The sequence below is a fragment of the Meles meles genome, chromosome 4 (assembly GCF_922984935.1).
Source record: "Meles meles chromosome 4, mMelMel3.1 paternal haplotype, whole genome shotgun sequence".
Classification (NCBI taxonomy): domain Eukaryota; kingdom Metazoa; phylum Chordata; class Mammalia; order Carnivora; family Mustelidae; genus Meles; species Meles meles.
In genome coordinates, this window is record NC_060069.1 from 10,083,262 (window position 1) to 10,106,912 (window position 23,651).

At 36.6% G+C, this 23,651-nt stretch overlaps 1 protein-coding gene across 5 annotated transcripts in view; it reads right to left on the minus strand.

Annotated features, from left to right (window-relative positions):
- ATP2C1 (ATPase secretory pathway Ca2+ transporting 1) overlaps positions 1 to 23,651 on the minus strand; it is a 174,271-nt gene that overhangs the window by 31,425 nt on the left and 119,195 nt on the right. For all 5 annotated transcript variants that reach the window (XM_046002707.1, XM_046002711.1, XM_046002710.1 and 2 more), the window contains 8 exons: positions 18,500 to 18,624; positions 17,563 to 17,660; positions 13,936 to 14,031; positions 13,759 to 13,848; positions 11,411 to 11,515; positions 5,839 to 5,995; positions 3,143 to 3,313; positions 2,054 to 2,151 (listed from right to left, as the gene is read on the minus strand). In XM_046002707.1, the coding sequence (XP_045858663.1) occupies positions 2,054 to 2,151; positions 3,143 to 3,313; positions 5,839 to 5,995; positions 11,411 to 11,515; positions 13,759 to 13,848; positions 13,936 to 14,031; positions 17,563 to 17,660; positions 18,500 to 18,624 (940 nt within the window). The remainder of the gene's footprint in view (positions 1 to 2,053; positions 2,152 to 3,142; positions 3,314 to 5,838; positions 5,996 to 11,410; positions 11,516 to 13,758; positions 13,849 to 13,935; positions 14,032 to 17,562; positions 17,661 to 18,499; positions 18,625 to 23,651) is intronic.

A 23,651-nucleotide genomic window follows, 5' to 3' on the forward strand; every position in this document is an offset into this window, starting at 1 on the left:
AATACTGCCTATCCTTTATAGGGCCCTTCCTACAGGATCCATGTACCCACGAATCAGGTTCTGTGGAGTGCTGCCCACCAAAAACATCCTAAGAAAATAATCTTACACCTGAAGGCCCTAAAGAAGTTACTAGGTTATGGAAGAAAAGGTTCTTTACCTATAAATAATCTGTTAGAAAAGTATTACAATCAAAGGTAAAAAGGCATTTAAAAAAAAAAAAAGCAGTCTTTTTTTTTTAGCTTATTTAAACTAAAACAAAGAAAGTCTTCTCAACAAATGGTGCTGAAACAATTGAATATCCATATGCAAAAGAACTGAACTTCAACCCATTTCTCACATACATACACAAAAATTCAAAATGGATCACAAACCTTAGTGTAAAATCTAAAAATATAAAGACTTTTGGAAGAAAATATAGGTTAAAAAAATATCTTTGTGACACTGCGTTAGGCAGAGTATTCTTAGAGAAGACATCAAAATCAGGACCCATAAAAGAAAAAAATGATAAAATAGAATTCATCAAAATCTGAACTCCAGCTCTCTGAAAGAATGTTAACAGAATAAAAAGATAACCCACAGACTAGGAAAAACTATCTTCAAACTGAATATCTGATAAAGGACTTGCATCTATAATATATAAAGAACTCTCAAAATTCAATAAGAAAACAGACACAATTTTTTAAAAATAGGCAGGGCAGATCTTCATTAAATATCTTCATTAAAGAAGATATATGGGGGCGCCTGGGTGGCTCAGTGGGTTAAAGCCTCTGCCTTCGGCTCAGGTCATGATCCCAGGGTCCTGGGATCAAGCCCCGCATCGGGCTCTCTGCTTGGCAGGGAGCCTGATTCCCTTCCTCTCTCTCTGCCTGCCTTCTGCCTACTTGTGATCTCTGTCCGTCAAATAAATAAATAAATAAACAAATCTTTAAAAAAAAAAAAAAAAAGAAGAAGATATATGAATGGCAAATGAAGATGCTGAAGTTTAAAAAACACTATCTATTAGAATACAGTGTGAGAGAACTGACAATCCCATGTGCTGATAAGGCTGCAGAGCAATTAGAACTTCCAAATACTGCTGATGGGAATGCAAAATAATAAAGCCACCTTGAGAAACAAGTTGGCAGTTTCTTAAAAGGTTAAGCATATATTAACCACGTAACCCATCAATCAGTCTTAGGTATTTACCCAAGAGAAATGAAAATTTTTTCTTACAAAAATCTACACATGGTTTACTGAAGCTTTATTCCTAATCAACAAAAACTGGAAATAATACAAATGTCTTTAAACCAGTGAACAAGTAACATATACTCAAACACTGGATTACTACTTAGCAATTAAAAGAAAAAATCATTAATACATACATCCAATATGGATAAATCTCAAAGAATTATGCTTAATGGAAGAAACAGATCCAAAGCCTCATACTATGATTCTATTTTTAGAGCATTCTGTAGGCAAAACTGCAGGGACAGAAAACAAATCAGTGGTTGCCAAGTGCTAAAAGTAGAGAGAGGATTTGACTATTTTAAAAAGGCACAAAAGAGAATGTGGGGATATGACGGAACTGTTTTATATCTTGATTGTGTTTGGTTACAAGACTACATGCATTTGTCAAAACTTAAAACTGTACATTAAAAAGGGTAAATTTTTCTGTATGTAAATGATATCTCCATTTTTTTAAAAAAGCATTAAATACTCATGTCATGTTTAAAACAAATGGGTAAAAAATTACAAAGTAATGGTCTCTTTCCACTCTGTACTTTATAAATACAATTCAACCACTTAACCTCCATAGAACCTTCCTCAGAGGAAAGTTCATTCCTGCTAAAGTTAACAATCTGCTCTGGTATTCATAATGATCATAAATACTCTCATACATCATAAATATTCTCAGTGATAAGACTGACTTCAATGGTAAGATTTCATTTCATGATCTGTATCAAAATTTAGGTGGTCCTGTCTCCATTGTTCTCAGTTTCATGAAGGTAACAGTACAAATGGTAACACTTAGAATAAGGCCTTCCCATCTAAAAGGCTTTAAGTTTAGTCCTACCTTTGGTACTATTTGTGAAAGCTGCTGGACATCCATTGCATCTATTTCTTCTCCTGAGACTGACTGGGAAGTTTTGGAATACAACCCCAAACGACTAGCTAAAGGGAAATGGGAGAGAAAACATAATTGAACAAATTAGTTTTGCTTGCTAAGCTAGTCAACATAATGCTCACTTAGTATGATTTGTTATCCATTCTTTTTTTAAGTACAAAATGCCTTTATACCAAGGGATCGCAAGACAAATTACTAGCAAGACAAACCTATCTGAATTAGTAAAAAGTCTGGGGATTTCTCTTTGTCTTATTCTTGTTTAAATTTAAGAATAAAGAGTTTTCACAATTTAATCTATCATACCTAAGCACTGAAACAGGGCCAATCAGGTTTTGCTTAGTAGCTCAATTTTAATAAAGATCAAAATGCATTTTAGCCATGATTATCTGTCATAATCATGTAGTTATATGTAAAAGAAAATAGATGTTGGAAAGTTTTTCTAGCTTTCTTCTTCCCTCTACCTATACCTCTATGTTTCTGGTGATATATTCTTAGATATAAAGTGTGTTAATCTGGAGTTTGTAAACTGTGATTCATACTGATAAATTTAAACAGTTTGCTAATGTCCATTAATTCTGATTATATTAATATGTGGAGAGACTGAAGTCTCACAAAGTGTGAAACTCCATCCCAGTCTCTCCACATATTAATAAAATCAATATTTTAGAAATCAATGTCTGCTTTGAAAATTATCCTCAAGTTTAAAGGGAAAACTAAACTTCATGTTTTCTTCGATGGGCATAATTTAGTGCTTTTATCCAACAGCATAGTGGATTTTGGGGTTAACAATAATCAACTATTATTTTGTGAGTAAAACATAATGTGATTTCCTAACAGTTTAGTTATGTATTTTCAATTAATAATACTACTTCTTAACCTAAATTTTTTGCCCACATTTTTAGAGTATGAATAAAACTGTCCATTTTAATTGTATGTCAATATTATGCATACATACTTTATATCTAATGGTTCACAAAACCATGCACTGCAGTTAAAGAAAAACGATTAAAAAAAGAGAGGGAAGCAGTCTACTTATACCGATTGCAATGGCAGTCTCCTGTGAGTCTCCAGTAATCATTTTTATGGATACTCCTGAGGCAATGAGTGTTGTAACAGCTTCTTTCACACCAGTTCTAGGAGGATCAATGATTCCCACCAGGCCAAGAAACGTCAGCTGTCCCAGTTCAGGACCAGAAGCTAAAGCAAGAACTGAGGAAATGATAAAATCCAAAAAAGAAAATGTGAGTCACAAAAGCATTACAATCTACTTGACAAAAGCTAGAGACAAAGAAATCACTTAAGACTATCACGTCATTGTAGCTATTATATAATCATTAAATATAAAAATTATTACATGTTAAGACATTAGTTTAATGGTTCTAGATATGGGGTTGCTTAAAGCTATTAAAAATTAAAAGGAGTAAGACTAAAGAATTGTTAAGCAGAGAAGGCAAGTAAGGAGTGAATAAAGAATGTTTTTACAAAGTGACTACACACACCTCCTCTGAACTTCAAGTATTATATTTCCTTTAGAAAATATAATTAGGTATTTGAAAAACTATGGGTTTGTTGAGCTCTGAAAATCAGTTCTAAACAGGCACCTCTGAAGGGGGCTGCTACTAATGTATCTTCATCTTTCCATTTTATACGTCTCCAGAACAATTCAATAGCTTGAAGAAAAGTCTATATTAATTAATTATACACAATATATAACAATTTTGTAAATAACAAACCCCCAGGAGGTAAATTAATCTGTAAAGTGACTGCACAACACTAGTAACAGTAGTTCAGATTCTTTCACTCTTTTCGTAACATTAGTAAGTATTTCTTACTTTTAACTTTGGTTCCCTAAGAATATCTGACACCGCCATATCATTATTGGGAGTTTCCCATCATCCTCGGGCACTTGAGCTATAACAAAAATTCTGTTCATTTCCAATTATCATTTAGCTTCTTCTCAGAATTCTGGACCTTTTGGTAACTATCTTATGAGTCAAAGGGATGTGCTCCATTTGGAATATTATTAGACTGAACAATTTACGGGAGAAAACACAAAAAAGCACACTAACTAAACATATCTATCTCATGGAGAAACTGAAAACTCATAACCAGATCACAAGCAGTATCAATTCTTATTCAAGCAGAAGATTTGATAGATTAAATATATTTGGAAAACTAAGGTTAAGGCAAATGACTTTTATTTCCCCATCGTCAGAGTCATATACCTATTTATGTAGATATAAGCCCCAAAAGCTTTCACCCTGGAGAAAATGAGACACTTGATAGTCCCTGGTGTTGGAACAGAAGCAGAGGACAACTACAAGGGAATAGTGAGTATCAATTCATGTGTCAGCAAACCCTAAGAAAGGGAATCAGCTCCTAGCACTCTCAGTGGAGGAGTGGTATTAGCCTAGAGTATGCTGTATTATTATATATTGTATTTTATTATCCCGTATTCTATATGAAAAGAGTTAAAAAAGTGTGAAACCTCTGAAACTTCTTTAGTGTCTCTAAACCCAAGCCAACTTTGGACCCTTTTGCTGTGAGCTGCTAAGAACAAAACTCTGACTTCAAAGCTACAAGAATACCTTTCTAAACCTAGCTCATTATAACAGCAGAAATTCTGTACATCTATCCAAATGTTTTATAACCAGAGACCCCTCCTTAAGGGAATAAGAGGAATATTTTTTATATTAAGTTGCTTCCTCCTGCCAGGATTGTGTTTGACTTCTATTTTGTAAAAATGATAAGTTTAAGGAGGCCAACTCTTCCAATTTCCTTGAACGAGACTACGCAAGTATATATATATTCCCCACAAGCAGGCCCCAACCCCTGTTTCTTCAGTCTTACACATGCTGTCCCCAGAAGAAACCACCTAATGTGTATGTGCATAGCAGAGCCTCTCTCCCCATCACTGTTCAGTCAGCAATACAGACATAAAGCAGAATCTGGACACTTCTTTCCTCTCTGGAGAATGGCAAGGGAAGGAGGTCAACAGAAGTAAGGAATCACCTCAGTTTAAAGGGCAAAGAAGAGCCTTAAAATATTAATATTTAGGAAAGTATTTTAGACCTATTAATAAACAAGACAGTCAAAATGATGAAATAAGAAAGGAGTAATATCACTTTACCTTCCTCCATCTCCCTTCTCACAAGAAAAACTTGTCTAAAATAAAATTTCTATCACCTACTCAGAGACTAACACAGGTGTATAAGAACCAGAAATTTCACATTTTGCTACATTCCCAACTTCTTGTGTTTTGGGGGCCAAATAGCCAACTAAAACTAAAATATAACACTTCAGAAATGGCAGTGTTCTACAAAACCTAGGATCGAGTGGAACAGCTCCGAAGTAAAGCACAAAATCATCTAAAATTAAAGGAAGGCATCACTGAGGAGGGTGCAGGGGTAGGTGAAATAGGATACAGAGGTACAAATTTTCATTTATAAAATTAAAAAGTCATGAGGATTAAAAGTACAGCATAGGGAATATACTCAATAATATGGTAAGAATGCTATATGGTGACAGATGGTGACCACACTATTAATGGTGAGCATAACACAATGTATAGACTTGTCAAATCAATACGTTATATACCTGAAACTAATATAACATTGTATGTCAACTCTACTTCAATTAAAAAAAAAAAAAAAGAAGAAGAAGCAGCAGAAAGAGAGAAAGAAAAAAGAAAGCATTACCTTTCCACCCTAAGGACTATGCTGAAATGGCCTTACCTCGGAGTCCTGCAGAGCCCATTCGTGCCTTCTCTTGTTGGTACAGATCTCTCTGCTGCTGGCTAAGTGCCACAGTTTGCCCTTTGCTGTAATATGTAGTACAATACTTAATCACTTGTTCATAAGCACCCTTCATAAAACAAATCTCTGCTCCGTCCTAAAAGGAAAAAACAGCAAATAAATTCAAGTTAATTTCAACTTAGACATATCTGCCACTAGAGGCCAACAATACATGGCATGCATTTCTCATAATCCCCAGCGAGTTACTCAAGCCTAACTAAGGCTCTGAGTGGCACTTGAATTTTGAAGATTAAAAGCTCATTGTGGAAGCTTTCTTTACCCTCCAGAGAAAACAGCATCTACTTTCCACCCTCACCTCCATACACTGAAGGCAATGTTATACGAAGCCCTGGATTAGTCACTCTAGGGTTTGGGGAGAGCCTTACAGCCTAACTAGAAAAGGAAAGACATCTATCACCAGCCCACAAGCAGTGGTTCAGGCTTTCTATTAGTTGCTAGTATATGTACAAATGTATGTGATCCCATTTAATTCTCACAACCACCTTGTAATTATGGGTATTATCAGAACCTTTTACTTTTACCCTAGCAAAGCATTATACAAGAGTTTACAACGAAAAACTACAGTCGCCTGTCCAAACTTTCTTACCTCTAGTCCTACTCCACAGAGCTCTTTTAGCTGTTTATTGGCACTTATCTCCATGTTCTTAAATGCATTTAAACAGCTACTTTTACTATAAATTGTCCATTGTGACAGGCTGATAGTTTGGCCAATCCTACTACCTATTCTTCCACTCCCCCATCATCAAAATATAGTTGAAGCAAAAGTTGTCAGTACTTTTTTTTCTTTATGACTCCTCATTGCTGAACGAAATAATAGTCACTAGAACAGTAAACAAACATCCCACTTCTTGCAGGTACATGACAGGAATGTATTTCCCTGCCCTTCTCTCCCATTCTGAAGTCAGGCGTGACATGTTTTTGTCGATAAATATGAGCAGTACTGTGTCACTTCCAAATGGAAATAATGTGCTATTCCTCTGGCCCTACTAGGGCAGTGTGGGCACACAGAGATGCAGCTTCCATCTGCCTGGGTCCCCAGGTAACTAGTGAGCAGATACTAGAAAGTAGGGAGGCAAGAGGAAGGTATAATGTTTCCACAGTCTATATAAATCAAATATATTTCTTTTCCTGTTTATCTTTTTAAAAGTTTATAACTTCCTTTTTTTATTTGCTTAGTTTTATTTGTACCTATTACTAATTATCCCCAAACTCTTCCGTGCAATATACAGCCCTTTTCAATGGTATTTTTCACATGATTAAATGAGCAAATAAGCTATTCCTTCCACATCATCACTGAAGACATCCTTCTTGAGTCTTATTCTCCTTTCCTTTCTAGTTCAAGATGGTCAATTTGTAGGCCTGCTCCACGACCAGTATCCAGGAACTTCTCTTCACCTCTATACTGGGTATTATTTGCACCATTCTCCAGGTTAGAATTCTTTGGGTTTTAAGTCTTCCTTTTCCTTATCCATTGTCTTATCTTAGAATAAAATATCTGCAAGTATCTAAGAAAAAGTGTGTGGGATATACATTTTGAGACTTGGAATATCTTAAAACACTTTTATTCTAGCACCACATTTTTAAGTTCAACTGAGAATAAATTTCCTCTCAACTTGAAGACATTCCTCTATTATCTTACAGCCTCCAGAGTCCAGTGTTACAACTGAAAAGTCTAGGGGTGCCTGGGTTGCTCAGTGGGTTGAAGCCTCTGCCTTCGGCTCAGGTCATGATCCCAGGGTCCTGGGATTGAGCCCCATGTCGGGCTCTCTGCTCAGCAGGGAGCCTGCTTCTCCCTCTCTCTGGCTGCCTCTCTGCCTACTTGTGATCTCTGTCTGTCAAATAAATAAATAAAATCTTTTAAAAAAACTGAAAAGTCTAAAGAAGCTAATTTAATTCTTAAACCTTTATATATGATCTTCCCCTTGCCTCCTCTCTGGCCCCTAAACCTGTGGAAGCTTTTAGAATTCTCCTTAAGCATCCTCAAATTTCTTGATTACGGGCACTGTTGTGTTTATCCCCACCCTTCTTTAACATAATTCATTGTGCTGAGCAGCTGGTAGGCAATTTTATTCTAGAAGCTGAAGTCCTTCCTCTGGAAAATTTTCTGGTGTTATTTGACGAAATCCTCCCATTTGGGGGGCACCTGGGTGGCTCAGTCAGTTAAGCAGCCAACTCTTAGTTTTTGGTTTTGGCTCAGGTTGTGATCACAAGATCCTGAGATCAAGCCCCACATCAGGCTCCCCACTCAGTTAATAGTCTGCTTCTCCTCTCCTTCTCCCTCAGTGTGTTCATATGTACGCATGCACAATCTCTCTCTCAAATAAATAAATCTTAAAAAAAAAAAAAAAAAAGACTTCCCATTTTCTGTACCCTCTTCCTGTTACCACTATTAGGTGGGTGTTAGCTCTCCTATTTATTTTCTGATTTTTGTACCTTATCTTTTTTATTAAGCACCTCTTTGACCTTTAGTTCCACTTTCTGAAAGATTCCTTGACCTTATTTTTAAAACATTCTATTTAAGGTATTTTGTTGTCATTTTCTATGGTCTTTGGAAATTTTCTTCAGCATCTAACATTATCACTGTTTTGCTGAGACCCCTTTCTCTATTAGTTTGGTCTGTGCCTTTCATGCTGAAGATTTTTCCCAAGTATCTACCAATCCCTGACAGTCCATTTACATTAAGACTGAAGATCCATTTACATTAAGACTGAAGAAATTCAAGATCTAGAAGCTCCGTGGGCGTTGACAGGGTTTATCGAATGATGGCCCTAACTGTAGGGTGATGAAATGATGACCAGGAGTCAGTAAACTCTACCACTGAACGAAGAACTTAGTTAAGAACACTTGGTACTGGGCACCTGGGTGGATCAGTTGGTTGAGCATCTGCCTTCTGCTCAGGTCATGATCCCAGGGTTCTGGGATTGAGTCCCACATTGGGGGTCCTTACTCGGCAGGGAGTCTGCTTCTCCTTCTGCCCTTCACCCCCAGGTCCTGCTCGCGTGTTCTCTCTCTCTCTCTCTCAAATAAATGAATAAAAAAAAAAAGAATATTCTGTACTAGGGCGCCTGGGTGGCTTGGTTAGTTTAGCATCCGACTCTTAATCTCAGCTCAGGTCTTGATCTCAGCGTCATGAGTTGGGGCCCCGCATTGGGCTCCATGCTGGGTATGGAGCCTACTTAAAACAAAACTACTCTGTATCATTGGGATCTCCCTGGGACCAGTCAGCTTCTCTTCAATCTTCTTACTTCTTACTTCTTCTTCTTCTTACTTCTTACTTCTTACTTCTTACTTCAATCTTCTTACTTATAGAGTGTGGGCATGGAGACCTCCCTGCAGGCATTCTAAGAAAGTGGAATTAGGGCTAGAGGCTTATCCTTCAGGACAATGACTTGCCCTTAATCACTCTGTTTTCAGTTGTAAGCTTTAATTCTGCCCTCCACTCTTGTCTCCAAGATGCGATTTCTGATATTCTACAGGAGTAAAAAAAAAAAAAAAAGAAAAAAAAAAAGGCCTAATGATCTGGCCTAAAGAAACAGAAAAGGCACTTGGGTAAGTTCTACTGGATCCTCACCCAGAATTTGAAACTGATCTCCTATTTTTGGCTCTCTGCCTTCGTTCCCATCTTCACTCTGAGTCTTCTGTACATTCCCTTTTTTATATCCTTTAGACACTGGTTGTCATTTTGGCAGGTTCCAGAGAGAAAGTATAAATAAATGTATACTGACATGCTCAAATACAAGACTTTTTAGGACTATTTGAGCCACTGAGATTATTTTTAAATTGGTAAATATGCCACATCTGTGCCAGGCTGACCTCTTCTACATCCTGAGTCACTTCAATGTGTTTGGGTTTTTGCTGGTTACATTGGCTGGTTTTGTTTTGTAAGAGAAACTCTGCAGATCAGCAAATGAGAATAATCATCACACAAATCTTTCCAGACTTATATCCTGTTTGCTACCTATCTCCCACTCCCACAACTAAGAAGATCAAACAGTAACACATCAAAATACAACTTCCAAAGTACAACTCTGATGAAGTTACACTCAAAACTGCTAAAGTCAAATTATTCAACTTTACATAGCCACATTAACTTGAAGTACTATGTGATCCTACCTATAAAATGTAAAGAAAGAGACCTTCCAAATAAACTCATACAGATATTCTTGCTGTATAACTCTTATGTCGAGAAACATCAGCTGAAAATTATGTAACTCCAAAGCAATTTTTGAAAACTTTATGTTACAAGGTTTAAGTAGGCCCCATGCCCACTACGGGCTTGAACTTACAACTGGGAGATCAAGAGTCACAAGCTGCACCAACTGTGCCAGCCAGGCACCCCTTACGTTACAAGGTTTAAGTTATGTTATTTTTACAGTTTTATTTTCACTTGTCTCCTTCCCATGAGTTCTTAAAAGTTCTTTTAAAGATTAGACAGAAATCTTTCTCCCCCTCATGAACAGACTTCCTGGAAGACAACCATTCACAAGTTCAATGTTGGCCAAACTGGCCTTTCTTTAAAAATAATTATGTTTCCGGAGTGGCTCAGTCGATTGGGTGTCTGCCTTTGTCATGGGTCGTGATCTCAGGGTCCTGGGATCAAGCCCCACATCGGGCTCTCTGCTTGGTGGGGAGCCTGCTTCTCCCTCTCCCTCTGCCTGCTACTCCCCCTCCTTGTGCGTGCTCTCTCTCTCTGCCAATAAATAAAATCTTTTAAAAAAATCAATTATGTTTCCTACTATTATGGGGGTGAGGGGAAAATCCTCTCACCCATTCCTTCTACAGAGATGTAATGGTTTCAAACTATTTGCTCACAGGTAAAAACACATAACCAATTATTAATTCCTAATAAAGAAAATATAAAAATACAAATATATATATTTTAAAGGCATCAAGCTGGTAACAGCAACTATGAGTGACATAATTATACGCTGCAGATACACTTACTACACTACTCAGTGTATTAAGAACTCATATTACACTAACTTTGTAAACATTTCCAAAACACCCAGGAACAAAGGAGCGGCTTGAAATGTCAGTGCATGTCATTTTGCCAGTTTGTAACCTGGACCAACTAACATGAATTATACACATTTGGTAACTACTTTTCCACAAAATAATGTGGTTCACTAAGACAAGACATTCCTTCAGTTAAAGAACACAGATTGACACCAGAGGGCAGAAACCTGTAATACATAGTCATCAACAACAAAAATGTTGATAGATTCTGGTGTCACAAGTTCTAGGACACTGAGACCAGGCTCTAGCTTATTTTAAGCTGTTTGCTCACACAGCAAAATCTGATGTTCCTACACATGAATTCAAAGAGAACATGAGAACAACAAGAATGAATTACTATGAATTATACAGACTTTAAAGCAACAGACCTCTGTTATGCTCAATGATTGTTTAAATCTCAAGGTGAATAATGAATATAACACAGTCATCTATTACTAAATAAGATTTAGTAAGTCCTCTTTACATGGAAGGGTACCTGCTGAGTTCGGTGTACACACTTAACAGCCATCCACTTTTGCTCAGAGCTAAAAGGATATTCAGCTTTTCTGATATAGTCCTGTTGAAGTCCGTCAAGACCCATCTACATGACACAAAAAAAAAGTTAATTCTCACCAACATGTGACTATTTTTTCCTTTAACAAAGAACAAGAGTCTCAGCTTATAGCTAAGCTGGCTAGAGATACCTGGGTATTTTTCAAATAATGGTGACAGAATAGCAGAACTCCATCTATATATACCACATTTCTCTGGAGGGCAACATACATGATCAAGATGAAAGCCTAGGTGTGTAGATATAGTCTAAGGCATGCTACCTGGACCATATGTAGACCAATTCTTCACACCAACTAAATTAAAATCTCTACTGGCTCAAATTCTGGAAGGAAGCAGGATACAAATAAATAAAGGTACCCAACCAAGACTGAGCATGTACTTTTATGATCAACAGATGCTTCAATTTCAATTTCTTCCTTTTCAGGGATTCAAATGTACCTATCCTGTTGCTTACCACCCTACTCCCTTACATCCTACCACTTGATATTCTGAACACTAACAGTGTCCTGTAGCTGTTCTTGCAAATACCCTCTACATTATCCTCCAAATATTCAAAAATATTTTTTAAACTACTGAAAAACCTAAATTACTGCTTTTTGTTGTCTCTGCTATCTACTGAAACATGTTCAGACTCTTCTTCCCTGGCTTTCTAAGGTCCCACCATGCAGTCTATTTAAAAACCATCTCGGGGGGCGCCTGGGTGGCTCGGTGGGTTGGGGCCTCTGCCTTCGGCTCAGGTCGTGATCCCGGGGTTCTGGGATCGAGCCCCGCATCGGGCTCTCTGCTCTGCGGACAGCCTGCTTCCTCCTCTCTCTCTCTGCCTGCCTCTCTGCCTACTTGTGATCTCTGTCTGTCAAATAAATAAATAAAATCTTAAAAAAAAAAAAAAAAAAACATCTGGGCTACTCAAACTCCTTTTTTTTTTCATCCAAGTTAACCAATACATAAGCCAACATGCATTTTATGCTTATTTTTTCCTCCATGCTTTTATCCTTGCTCTTTTCCTAGCTTATCTCCTATCTAAATCCTGCTTATCCCTCAAAGCCTAGGTCTCAAGTCTGAATTTGCCCTGTTCTTATACGTGGCTCAACCTTTAAGACTTAACTATCTGCTATATTGGTCTAACTTGTATTTGTTCCAAGGATGTCAGTGTCAACTCCCTACCTAAAATGTGAGGTCCCAGTCATAAGAAGGTGGTTTCATACTCGTTATCTCTTAAAAAAGGTAAGAGTATAAAGTTAAGTATAACACAGTAAATATGGTTAACAGACTGAACTTTTAAATATCTTTCAAAAAGCTATACAATGCTATTCTAACTATAACAAAAAGATAAAGAAACGTAGCTTTTTGTTAACAAAACATATATTCTAAAACTATCAGTTTTATATTATTAAGATAAATATAATAACCTACATTTCTATATTGAATCTTAATTTAAACAACCTCATTTGAACTTTTAAATATCTTTCAAAAAGCTATACAATGCTATTCTAACTATAACAAAAAGATAAAGAAACGTAGCTTTTTGTTAACAAAACATATATTCTAAAACTATCAGTTTTATATTATTAAGATAAATATAATAACCTACATTTCTATATTGAATCTTAATTTAAACAACCTCATTTAGAGGTATTCTGTTTCACACAAGTCTTAAAATTTTCTAGGACTGCTCTTAAAAGTAGGAGTTTTAATTTTTGTTATGGAAGTGACAAAGGGGACTTAAGGTTTCTCATTTAATCAAATGTAAGACTTAGAAGAGGACATCAACTGGAATAGATGCCCCAACAAAAATTCTAATTCTATACTCACTTTAAGAAATTGATAGTAAAGGAAACAGGAAGACTAGAGAAAGAAAAGCGGATTTCTCATGAGGGCCTTAACATCTTTACCTGAAAATACTTAAAGAATGTTGCCTTTTCCTCATTTGGAAATCAGTACTTCAGCAATTACACACATTTAGAAAGCTTTCCACACAAAACTCTAAATATTATGGAAAATATTATGAGAAGATTCCTTCATAAGAAGAAATCCAGTTACTGGCCATTAATTTGGTTCTTGAATGTATGGGATAAAGGTCTATTGGAAAGGCTGTATTAGCTCTGTATATCCGGGAAGAATAAAACTGGTTCGCAAAAGGCAATAAAACAGTGAAATACTATTGAGGCTTCAATCCACACCTAAAAACCAGGAATACTGAAATCGATTAGCCTCACATTCTCATTTGAAGGTGATGTCTCCTAAGTCAAAGAAGAGAAATCAGGCACTTACCTTCATTGCCAGAGCAATTAAGGCTCCTTCCGTTGGCTTCCCCATTAGAGTGTTGTTTCTAATAACAGCATCATTGCATACACAGCCCGCCTAGGAGAAATACACAGAAACTATGAATCCATCCCTGCATCCTAAGTCATTACAAAAAGTCACCTTCTTCGAGAATAAAGTATTTACCTCAACAATTCTGCTAACAGCTGGGTTATAGAATCCATGAACAACATCACCATCAACAATCACTTCCCCAAATGGATTGTAGCCAACACCAGTAACCTAAGGAACATAAAGTGGGGTCAGTAATCCAACCCATAGACAGTGACTTATAAAACCCAAAAACTATAATGATTGTGTTCATTTCATTTTACACATTATGATACTATTAACATACATACTTAGAAAAGCACATGTCTAAAAGAACATTTAATAGTTAAAAGAATATAAATTCTGGGGAACCTGGGGGGTTGAGTTGGTTAACTGTCCAACTCTTGGACATGTCATGATCTCATGGGTTGTGAGATTGAGCCCCATGCTGGATTCCAAGTTCAGCACAGAGCCTGCTTAAGATTCTCTCCCTCTGGGCGCCTGGGTGGCTCAGTGGATTAAGCCGCTGCCTTCAGCTCAGGTCATGATCTCAGGGTCCTGGGATCAAGCCCCGCATCGGGCTCTCTGCTCTGCAGGGAGCCTGCTTCCTCCTCTCTCTCTGCCTGCCTCTCTGCCTACTTGTGATCTCTCTCTCTATCAAATAAATAAATAAAATCTTTAAAAAAAAAAAAGATTCTCTCCCTTTCCTTCTGCCTTTCTCCCAACTTCATGCACACTCACTCTCCCTCTCTCTAAGAAAATGAGTAAAATCTTAAAAAAAAAAAAAAAAAAGAATACAGATTCTAATTTTCACCATAATAACAAATCTAGAGTTAATTATATGAATAAATTATTGGTAAAATACATAGTGTATTTTAAATAGAAATATACTGCTAATATAATTTTATATTGTTTCTACTTAAAATATACCATAACAAAGGATAAACCATTAAAATCTCTATACATAAATGAGCTTTAAATTTATGTAACATTACATTTATAAACATAGTAAATTTTACAAGAATTCAAATCCATTTCCACATCTAACATTCATGATTAATCTGAGATTCAGAAAAAAGCAGAATTCTTTTGGCAAATATACAGGCCCAGAGACACTGCATTTATTTTAGCTCTTGCAAACTACATTAACATAGTATATTACATGCCAGTTTTAAAAATCAGAGGTAGAGAAAAGCCAGATACTTTTTCTGTATGGCTAGAACGAAACCAACAAAAATTAAATTTCACAGTAAAAATAAGACAGTTTAGAGAGAAATTCACAGTTAATGCTTGACATATGAAAGTATGGGCTTAAAACAACAGAAATTTATATCCTACCTTCCATACCTGAACCATACAAGCATGTAATCCCAATGACCTTGAATCATCCAGAAAAGGCACATTCAACAACACCTATTTGGTATCCTTTCTTTTTTTTTAAAGATTTTTATTTATTTATTTGACAGACAGAGATCACCAGCAGGCAGAGAGGCAGGCAGAGAGAGAGACTGAAGCAGGCTCCCAACTGAGCGGAGAGCCCGATGTGGGGCTCGATCCCAGGACCCTGGGATCATATCCTGTGCCGAAGGCAGAGGCCCACTCAACCCACTGAGCTACCCAGGTGCCCCAGTATTTGGTATCCTTACCTAAATCTAACACCCCAAATATCAATAGTCTAATTTTAAAGCCTACGTAAAATGGAATTGAATAAACCTAAGTACAACTTCCATGATTTGACTAATGATGCAATAAGTTAGATGCAAATACAATTTAAAATACTATACCCATCTTAAATAGTATGAACAAACACACCTGCCAGAAATCCTTTCAAGACTGGGGTGAAACTGGAACTTGTCCTTTAAAATTAACTTAGCTTGAAAATTAACCAATACACACAGATGACATGCACTTAATAAACTGCCAAATATATTATTTTTAAAATAAAGTAATTCATCTATTCATTTATTCTTTCAACAAGTATTTATTACTATGAGGCAGGCCCTGTGTTGGGCAACTGAGTTATGCTCTGTTACAACTTCTAGTATAAGGAAGAACAGAAAATTTTACCTGGGCTGAAAACTAAGAGGCATTGAGTGCTAGGAAAACAAATAACATAGGGCCAGTTCTAGGTGGTCAGCAAAACTTTTTTAAAGAAGTGGGGTTGAATGTTTATATAGCAGCAATGTTCACAATAGCTAAACTATGGAAAGAACCCGAATATCCATTGACAGATGAATGGATAAAGATGTGGGATACACACACACACACACACACACACACACACACGCACACACACACACACACTGGAATATTATGTAGTCATCAAAAAATGCAATCTTACCATTTGCAATGACACGGATGAAACTACAGGATACTACACTTATTGAAATAAGTCAATCAGAGAAAGAATTATCATATGATTTCACTCATATGTGGAATTTAAGAAACAAAATAAAGGAGCATAGGGGAAGGGAGAATAAAATAAAACAAGACAAAATCAGAGAGGAAGACAAACCATAAGAGACTCTTAATCATAGGAAACAAACTGAGAGTTGCTGGAGGGGAGTGGGGTCAGGGGATGGGGAAAGTGGGTGATAAGACATTAAGGAGGGCATAGGATGTAATGAGCACTGGGTGTTATGTAAGACTGATGAAAATCACTGAACTCTACCTCTGAATCTAATAATATACTATATGCCAATTAAGTGAATTGGAACGAAGGAGAGGAAAGAGGAACAGAGGGAGGAAGACTGCGACGGAGCTACAAAGGATGAAGACATAACGGACTGTCCTATGCAATGAGAAAAGCACCAAAGGGCCTGAAGTAGGAGGACTTTGTCACACCAGAAGAACCATAAAGCCATGCATCTGGTGCCCAGAAAGTAAAGTGAAACATGAAAGGATAAAGAAGGAAATAAGGAACAAAATACATAGGGGCTTTGAAAGGCCATACTTCAGGACCCTGGTCACAATGGAAAGCCACTGAAACATCTGAATTAAGGGAGTGGCTTGCTAACATTTGGTTCTAAAAGATCTCCCAAGGGGCGCCTGGGTGGCTCAGTTGGTTGGGAGCCTTCGGCTCAGGTGGTGATTCCAGAGTCCTGGGATCGGGTCCTGCATCAGGCTCCCAGCTCCACAGGGAGTCTGCTTCTCCCTCTGACCTTCTCCTGACCTCTCATGCTCTCTTTCACTCTCTCTCTCAAATAAATAAGTAAAATCCTTAAAATAAATAAATAAATAATAATGATGAAATAAAAGCTCTCCCAAGCTACATATAGAGCAAGAAGAAGAGTTTGGTAACAAACAGCTAGGAGAGATTGAAAGACAGGTGCCAAGGATGATTCAAAGTTTCTGGAGTATAAAAATGGAGTTTACAAGTATAGTGGGATCAAGACTGGTAGCATAAAGAAAAGGCTCTTCTGATGATGAATTTATAGCCCCTATGAAGACAAGACAATAGAATGGTTAGAAATGTCTAAACACCAAGCTTCTTAACAAAGAAATACTGTTGTTAAAAAACAAACCCAGGGGAGCCTGGGTGGCGCAGTGGCTTAGAACCTCTGCCTTCAGCTCAGGTCATGATCCTAGAGTCCTGGGATCAAGCCCCGCATCAGGCTCTCCGCTCAGCGGGGAGCCTGCTTTCTCCTCTCTCTCTGCCTGCTTGTGATCTTTGTCAAATAAATAAAATCTTTAAAAACAAAACAAAACAAACCCATACACTACCTCAGCATGCAGACCATCCGAAGTAAATATGTGAGTAACAGTCATTTCATTCTTTGTCAGTGTTCCAGTTTTATCCGAACAAATCACATTACAACAGCCTAGAGAATAAATCATTATACGTCACCAAGAGTCAGTGAGAAATAAACAAGTATACACTGAAAACAAATCAAAGACTCTGGAAGCCTTTCCTGCTTCTCTTAATTTTGTACAAATCAAGTTCACTGATAATTTTCTTGTTTTCTCTCATTATGCTTTTCACCACCAAAAAGTAAGTTCTGAAATTAAAATTTGAAGTGATAAATGTTGTTTTCTTATTAATTTGCAACTGAATTTCTACAGAGCTTCTCAGTATTAGCTTTATATTGTAACTTTATATAGTTTTAAGGGTACCTACCTATAAACCCATATAATTTTTTCAGTCAGTATTTTAAGGTATTTTGCCTTCTCAATATTATACACTAAAAAATTAAATTCAGTATTTTGGGATTCCTAAATTTAAAAAAAAGAAGTTTCAGAGCATACATAGTTAATTTTTAGCAACATTTAGCAACTGCTGTGTATTATTGTTCTTATCAACAAATTCAACAGGACTATGACACTCTAGGACCTATAATTATCAATTATCTTCCTTGAGATGTCAAAAAAAATCTATTAATTTTACTCTAAGGTTTCATTTGTTATATAGATTTCTTTTTTACATGATTTAAGCGTTAGAACATCCATGACACACAGATTTCTCTGAAAAGTCCCCTGTCCCCATTGATATACACTTTTAATTGCCTTTTCTGGTCCTGAAAACCGTATTTAACTTTGCTACAAGTCAAACACCACTATGTTAGCCTCTTAACCCAAAAACAGCAGCAACCTGATGATGATTCACTGTTGATGTAAACTAACATACTATTGCATAAGTATGCTCATAATACCATATACTTACCCAAAGTTTCAACAATAGGCAGTTTTTTCACAATGGCCCTCTTCTTCACCATTCTCATGACACCAAGGGCCAGAGTCACCGTGACCACAATGGGAAGACCCTCAGGAATTGCTGCCACAGCCAAACTGTAACCAATATATATTTAGTATTCAAGTATTAATTAAATAGTACCTACAGCAATAATTTCAATTGGTTGTTACTTAAAACAGAGGCTAATAAAAATACAAAAACACTCAAAATGGCCTCAAGAGGAAAGGAAAGCTGATTAACATTTACTGGATACCTACTAGCTGCCAGGTTAAGTGCAGTGGTTGAAGAATGTAGGTTGTGACATCAGATTGCCTAGATTTACACCCATGGCTTCACCAATTTTTACCTGTTTGACCCTGAACTATTATTACTACACCACCATAGTTTAGTTTTCTCATCTATAAATGCAGTTAACAGTAACAAGTATTCAAAAAAAAAAACCTTATACGTGACTGTTCATAGCAGCACTATTTACAACAGCCAAAAGATCGCTATAATGTCTATCAACTGAAAAATGGGAAATTGTGATATATCCATACAATAAGGTATTATTCCACCATAAAAGGAAGAACCGATACATGCTACAACACAGATGAACTTTGAAGACATTATAATGTTAAAGAAGCCAGACACAAAAGACACATATTATTTTTATTCACCATTTATATGAAGTATTAACAAGAAGCAAATCCATAGAGACAGAAAGCAGTTTAGTGGCTGTCAAGAGCTAGGGAGAACAAAGACTGGTGAGTGATTGTCCAATGGGCACAGGGTTTTCTTTTGGGGTGATGACACTCAGTAATGACTGTGGCTGTACAAGACTACGAAAGGACTTAATTCTATTGAATTGTACATTTTAAAATGGTAAATTTTATGTATGTGTATTTTATCACAACAAAAAAATTAATTACTGTTCCCTTTACAATTAAAAAAAAAATCAGGGGCACCTGGGTGGCTCAGTGGGTTAAAGCCTCTGTCTTTGGTTCAGGTCATGATCCCGGGGTCCTGGGATCAAGACCCACGTTGGGCTCTCTGCTCAGCAGGAACCCTGATTCCTCCTCTCTCTGCCTACTTGTGATCTCTCTCAAATAAATAAAATCGTTTTTAAAAAATAAAAAAATAAATAAAATTAACTTTCTATTTTTTATCCCATTCCAAATACCATCTCTTGACTTGTCTACAGGTATGCGTTCCTGTTCTTCATTTTAACATTAAGGCATTCACTGCTTCTACTCACCAATTTCTATTACCTACTTTTTCTTTAGCATGATCTAACTTGATAATCCTTAGCATCCTGTTCTGTAAGCATTACAGGTTAATTCCAAAATTTGAAAGCCAATGAATAACAAAATATCACTGGCTAAATAATGTGCATACACTAAGAGTCAAGAAATACGTGCCTATCAAGGGCACCTGGGTGGCTCAGTCAGTTAAGCACCTGACTCTTCATCTCAGCTCAGGTCTCAGTCTCAGAGTGGTAAATTCAAGACCCACACTGGGCTCCAAAGAAATATGTGCTATCAGTAATACTTCCTACTCTCTTTTGAACTACTCTATGCTGAAACAGAATCCTCTTTTCTTAGGCGTCCATTAACCCTCCCTGTATTAGGAAAAAAAGGCATCATTGTTCACAATCTAGATCTAATGTACCTTTCCACTGTTTTGTTTTTAAGTCATTTTATAAATAATTTGCAGAGGGATAAAATAGATTGTGAAAAACTTCATTAGAAATTTTGAATTGTAAACTCAAACTATATTCCTGGATTTGAAGGTATACATATATCTGAAAGGGGTAATGTCCTTTGGATGAAAATAATGGCTCATCAACTGTCAGGAAAGAACCTGGAATATATACACTTTACAAAATGTGATTTCAAATTCAAAATACATTTCCAATAGGTTATAAAGGCTTTCATTTTTTGTATTTGTACCTTCAAAATGCAACACTTTTGAAATTGTGGATGGTTCATAATTTTGTTGAAAAGAGAACAGTCATCTTCGTAAAATAATTTTTAGATTTATAAACACCAATAACATGAATCCAATTAACTTTTTCATTTCTATGTCATCAGTTTTCTTTTAATCATTTTTATAGTCACATCAGCCTTTGGTATTTCTCCATTTATAAATGGTATAAAGTAAAAGTTGGTAAACAAATATCATAAAAGATTAAAAAAAACTGTTACATACATCCTTTTAACAAAAAGGGGTGGTCTGGAGTCTTGCTGGAAAACACTGCATGATGAATTCCTTGCTGTAGAATGACTAACTGAAAGGGAATACCTGTCCTTCCCTATTTGTCTTTAGAAGTAAACTATTCATTCATTAATTCAGGAATTTCAGAAAATTTAAACTACCATCATCCAAAGACTCGCAGTGTTAAGATTTCACTTATTAGATTAAGTTTCACCTCCACCACTAGAGCATACAGTGGCTCTTTGTCTCTTTCCATTCATCTTCTGGTTTGTCCAATTACCTTCCTATCAATTATTCTAAGCCATTATGGCAGAAAGCAAAAAATTATGATTCTTAATTTTAATGAGTAAAAAAAGAAGACAACAATGACTGTCTCTAGACCTCTTTTATACCTTTGTAAAGGACAATGTAATATTCTGAGCAATGTAATAAAAAAATTAGAGAATAACAGAATAATGATGATTTACTTTATTATTACATCAACCCTATAAGTGATCCCATCATTCTTCTGCATTCTTATTGTTTTTACTCATTTTAGAACAGCTGGAAATAATTATTAAAATAATTGCTAGGGTAATGAAATAATAAAATGTTTCAAGACACAGGAAAAATAAGGTCACAAAAGATCCCATAGTATATCTTACTTAAAATTATAAAAGGACAATGGACCCATATAATAATTGTGAAATAGAATGAGTTTTATTCCATTAAAAAATTTTTAATGCTTTGTCCTTTGTTAAAACCTTGAAGTAGGAATAAAAATCATGTCAATCTTCACAAACAGAACTGCTCAAAAAAAAACCCCTCGGGCACCTGGGTGGCTCAGTGGGTTAACGCCTCTGCCTTCAGCTCAGGTCATGATCCCAGGGTCCTGGGATCGAGCCCCGCATCAGGCTCCCTGCTCAGCGGGGAGCCTGCTTCTCCCTCTCTCTCTGCCTGCCTCTCTGCCTACTTGTGATCTCTGTTTGTCAAATAAATAAAATCTTTAAAAAAAAAAAACCCTCAAAATCTAAAAATGAATCCAACACTATTAGCATATATTAGCATATTAGCATAACTAATATGCTAATGTTTAATATCTCAAACTCATGCCCCATTTTAAATTTATTTCATATTTCACCCAAGTGTTTTTTATAGAGATTGAAACCAAGAATTTCAAATTGTATTTTTGCTCCTTTGAGGGAAAAAAACATATACTCCTTCACCCTATCACAAGTATTTTTGAACCTATTACTCAACCTACCTATTCTTTGTAAGCCATCGGATTTCTTTTTAGTTCATTGTTTTTCTTCTAACATTTTGAACTATTACTTCCTAGGCCTACGATAGAGCAGTCATCCAGGATTTCTTTTCCTTAGATGCCTAAGTGAGTTCTACTCTTACTTATATACCATACATCATCTTCCTTTTTTCATCCTTGTTTTACCAGAATTCATACAGGACAGGGAAGGAAAAAATTTTTTGATTACTTGCCCATCTACTTGTAATTAACTGGATCAATACTTTATCTCTGCCTAGATTTACAAATTTAAAATCCTTTCCCCTCATACTTTGACAGCACTGCCCCCATTGTTCTCTAATGTAATTTAATGTTACTATTGAGGGAGGGTTAACAAAATACTTTTCCTGTTCTGCATTTGGTTAATTCTCTAGCTCTGTTCCCCCAGTGACCTGGTAAGGGTAGTTAAGTCAACTATGTTGCCAGGCGACACTGCTTATGATAAAGGGATCTCCTGACTGATAAACTATCTATGGACTGGAAGAATTTAAACTGTTACAGAAAGCCATCACACTGGGTTTCCTGAGTGTAGGTGACTTTTATAACTGGACATGTTTCTTGCAAGCACCCTGTGAAGTATGTTTCCAGAGATGTTGGCACCCATGGAATATGAAACATTTTAACCCAGGGCAGCTCCCCAACTCACAAGGTCATTCCAACCTCCTTGTACCTGAAGCTAAACTGCTGCATAGACTCTCTCAGAAGATGACTGCCTTGGGTCCCCTGGGTGGCTCAGAGGGTTAAGCCTCTGCCTTCGGCTCAAGTCATGATCTCAGGGTCCTGGGATCTAGCCCTGCAATGGGCTCTGCTCAGCAGGGAGCCTGCTTCCCAACCACCCTGTGCCTGTCTCTCTGCCTACTTGTGATCTCTATGTCAAATAAATAAAATCTTTAAAAAAAAGGGGGGGGGGGAGAAGAAGATGAAGAAGAAGATGGCTGCCTTAAGTCGCCCCAGTGTTCAGGGCACAGGTACCAATTGTGACCTATGAAAGTTTATCAGTTGAAATGTTTAGAAGAGTCAAAAAAGACCCCATGGGGGCATCTCAGGGGCTCAGTCTGTTAAGTGTCTGCCTTTAGCTCAGGTTATTAATACCAGAGTCCTGGGCTCAAGCCCCGCACTGGGCTCCTTGCTCAACAGGGAACCTGCTTCTCTGCCCCAACCCCACCCTCACTCATGCTCTCTCTCAATAAAAATTTTCAACAATAAAAATAATTAATAATAAATAATAAATAAAAAGACCCCCATGGTGGAAAAATGGTGGAAACTGCAACTGCTAGGGAGAAGTCTGACACCAGTCTGATTATACTCCCTTTATAGACGACCTAACTGTTTTCCGTGATAATGATGTATCTAGGTTGGGAGTTTTTTCATCCTGTTTGCATTTAGAAAATCCATACAAACTATAAAAATTTCATGTCTTACTTCAGATTGAGGAAATATTCATGTAGCATTTCTTATATCATTTCTTTTTCCCTCTTTTTGAAACTCCTATTGGTTAGATATGGTATATATTAAATTATTCTTTTTGTCACTTTTATTTCATTCTCTGTTTTGGTCACTTTACTTTACTCTGTTTTTTGGGAGCCCTCTTAGACTTTACATTACAGCCTTTAAATTGAATTTTCAATTTCAGCAGTTAAAACTCAT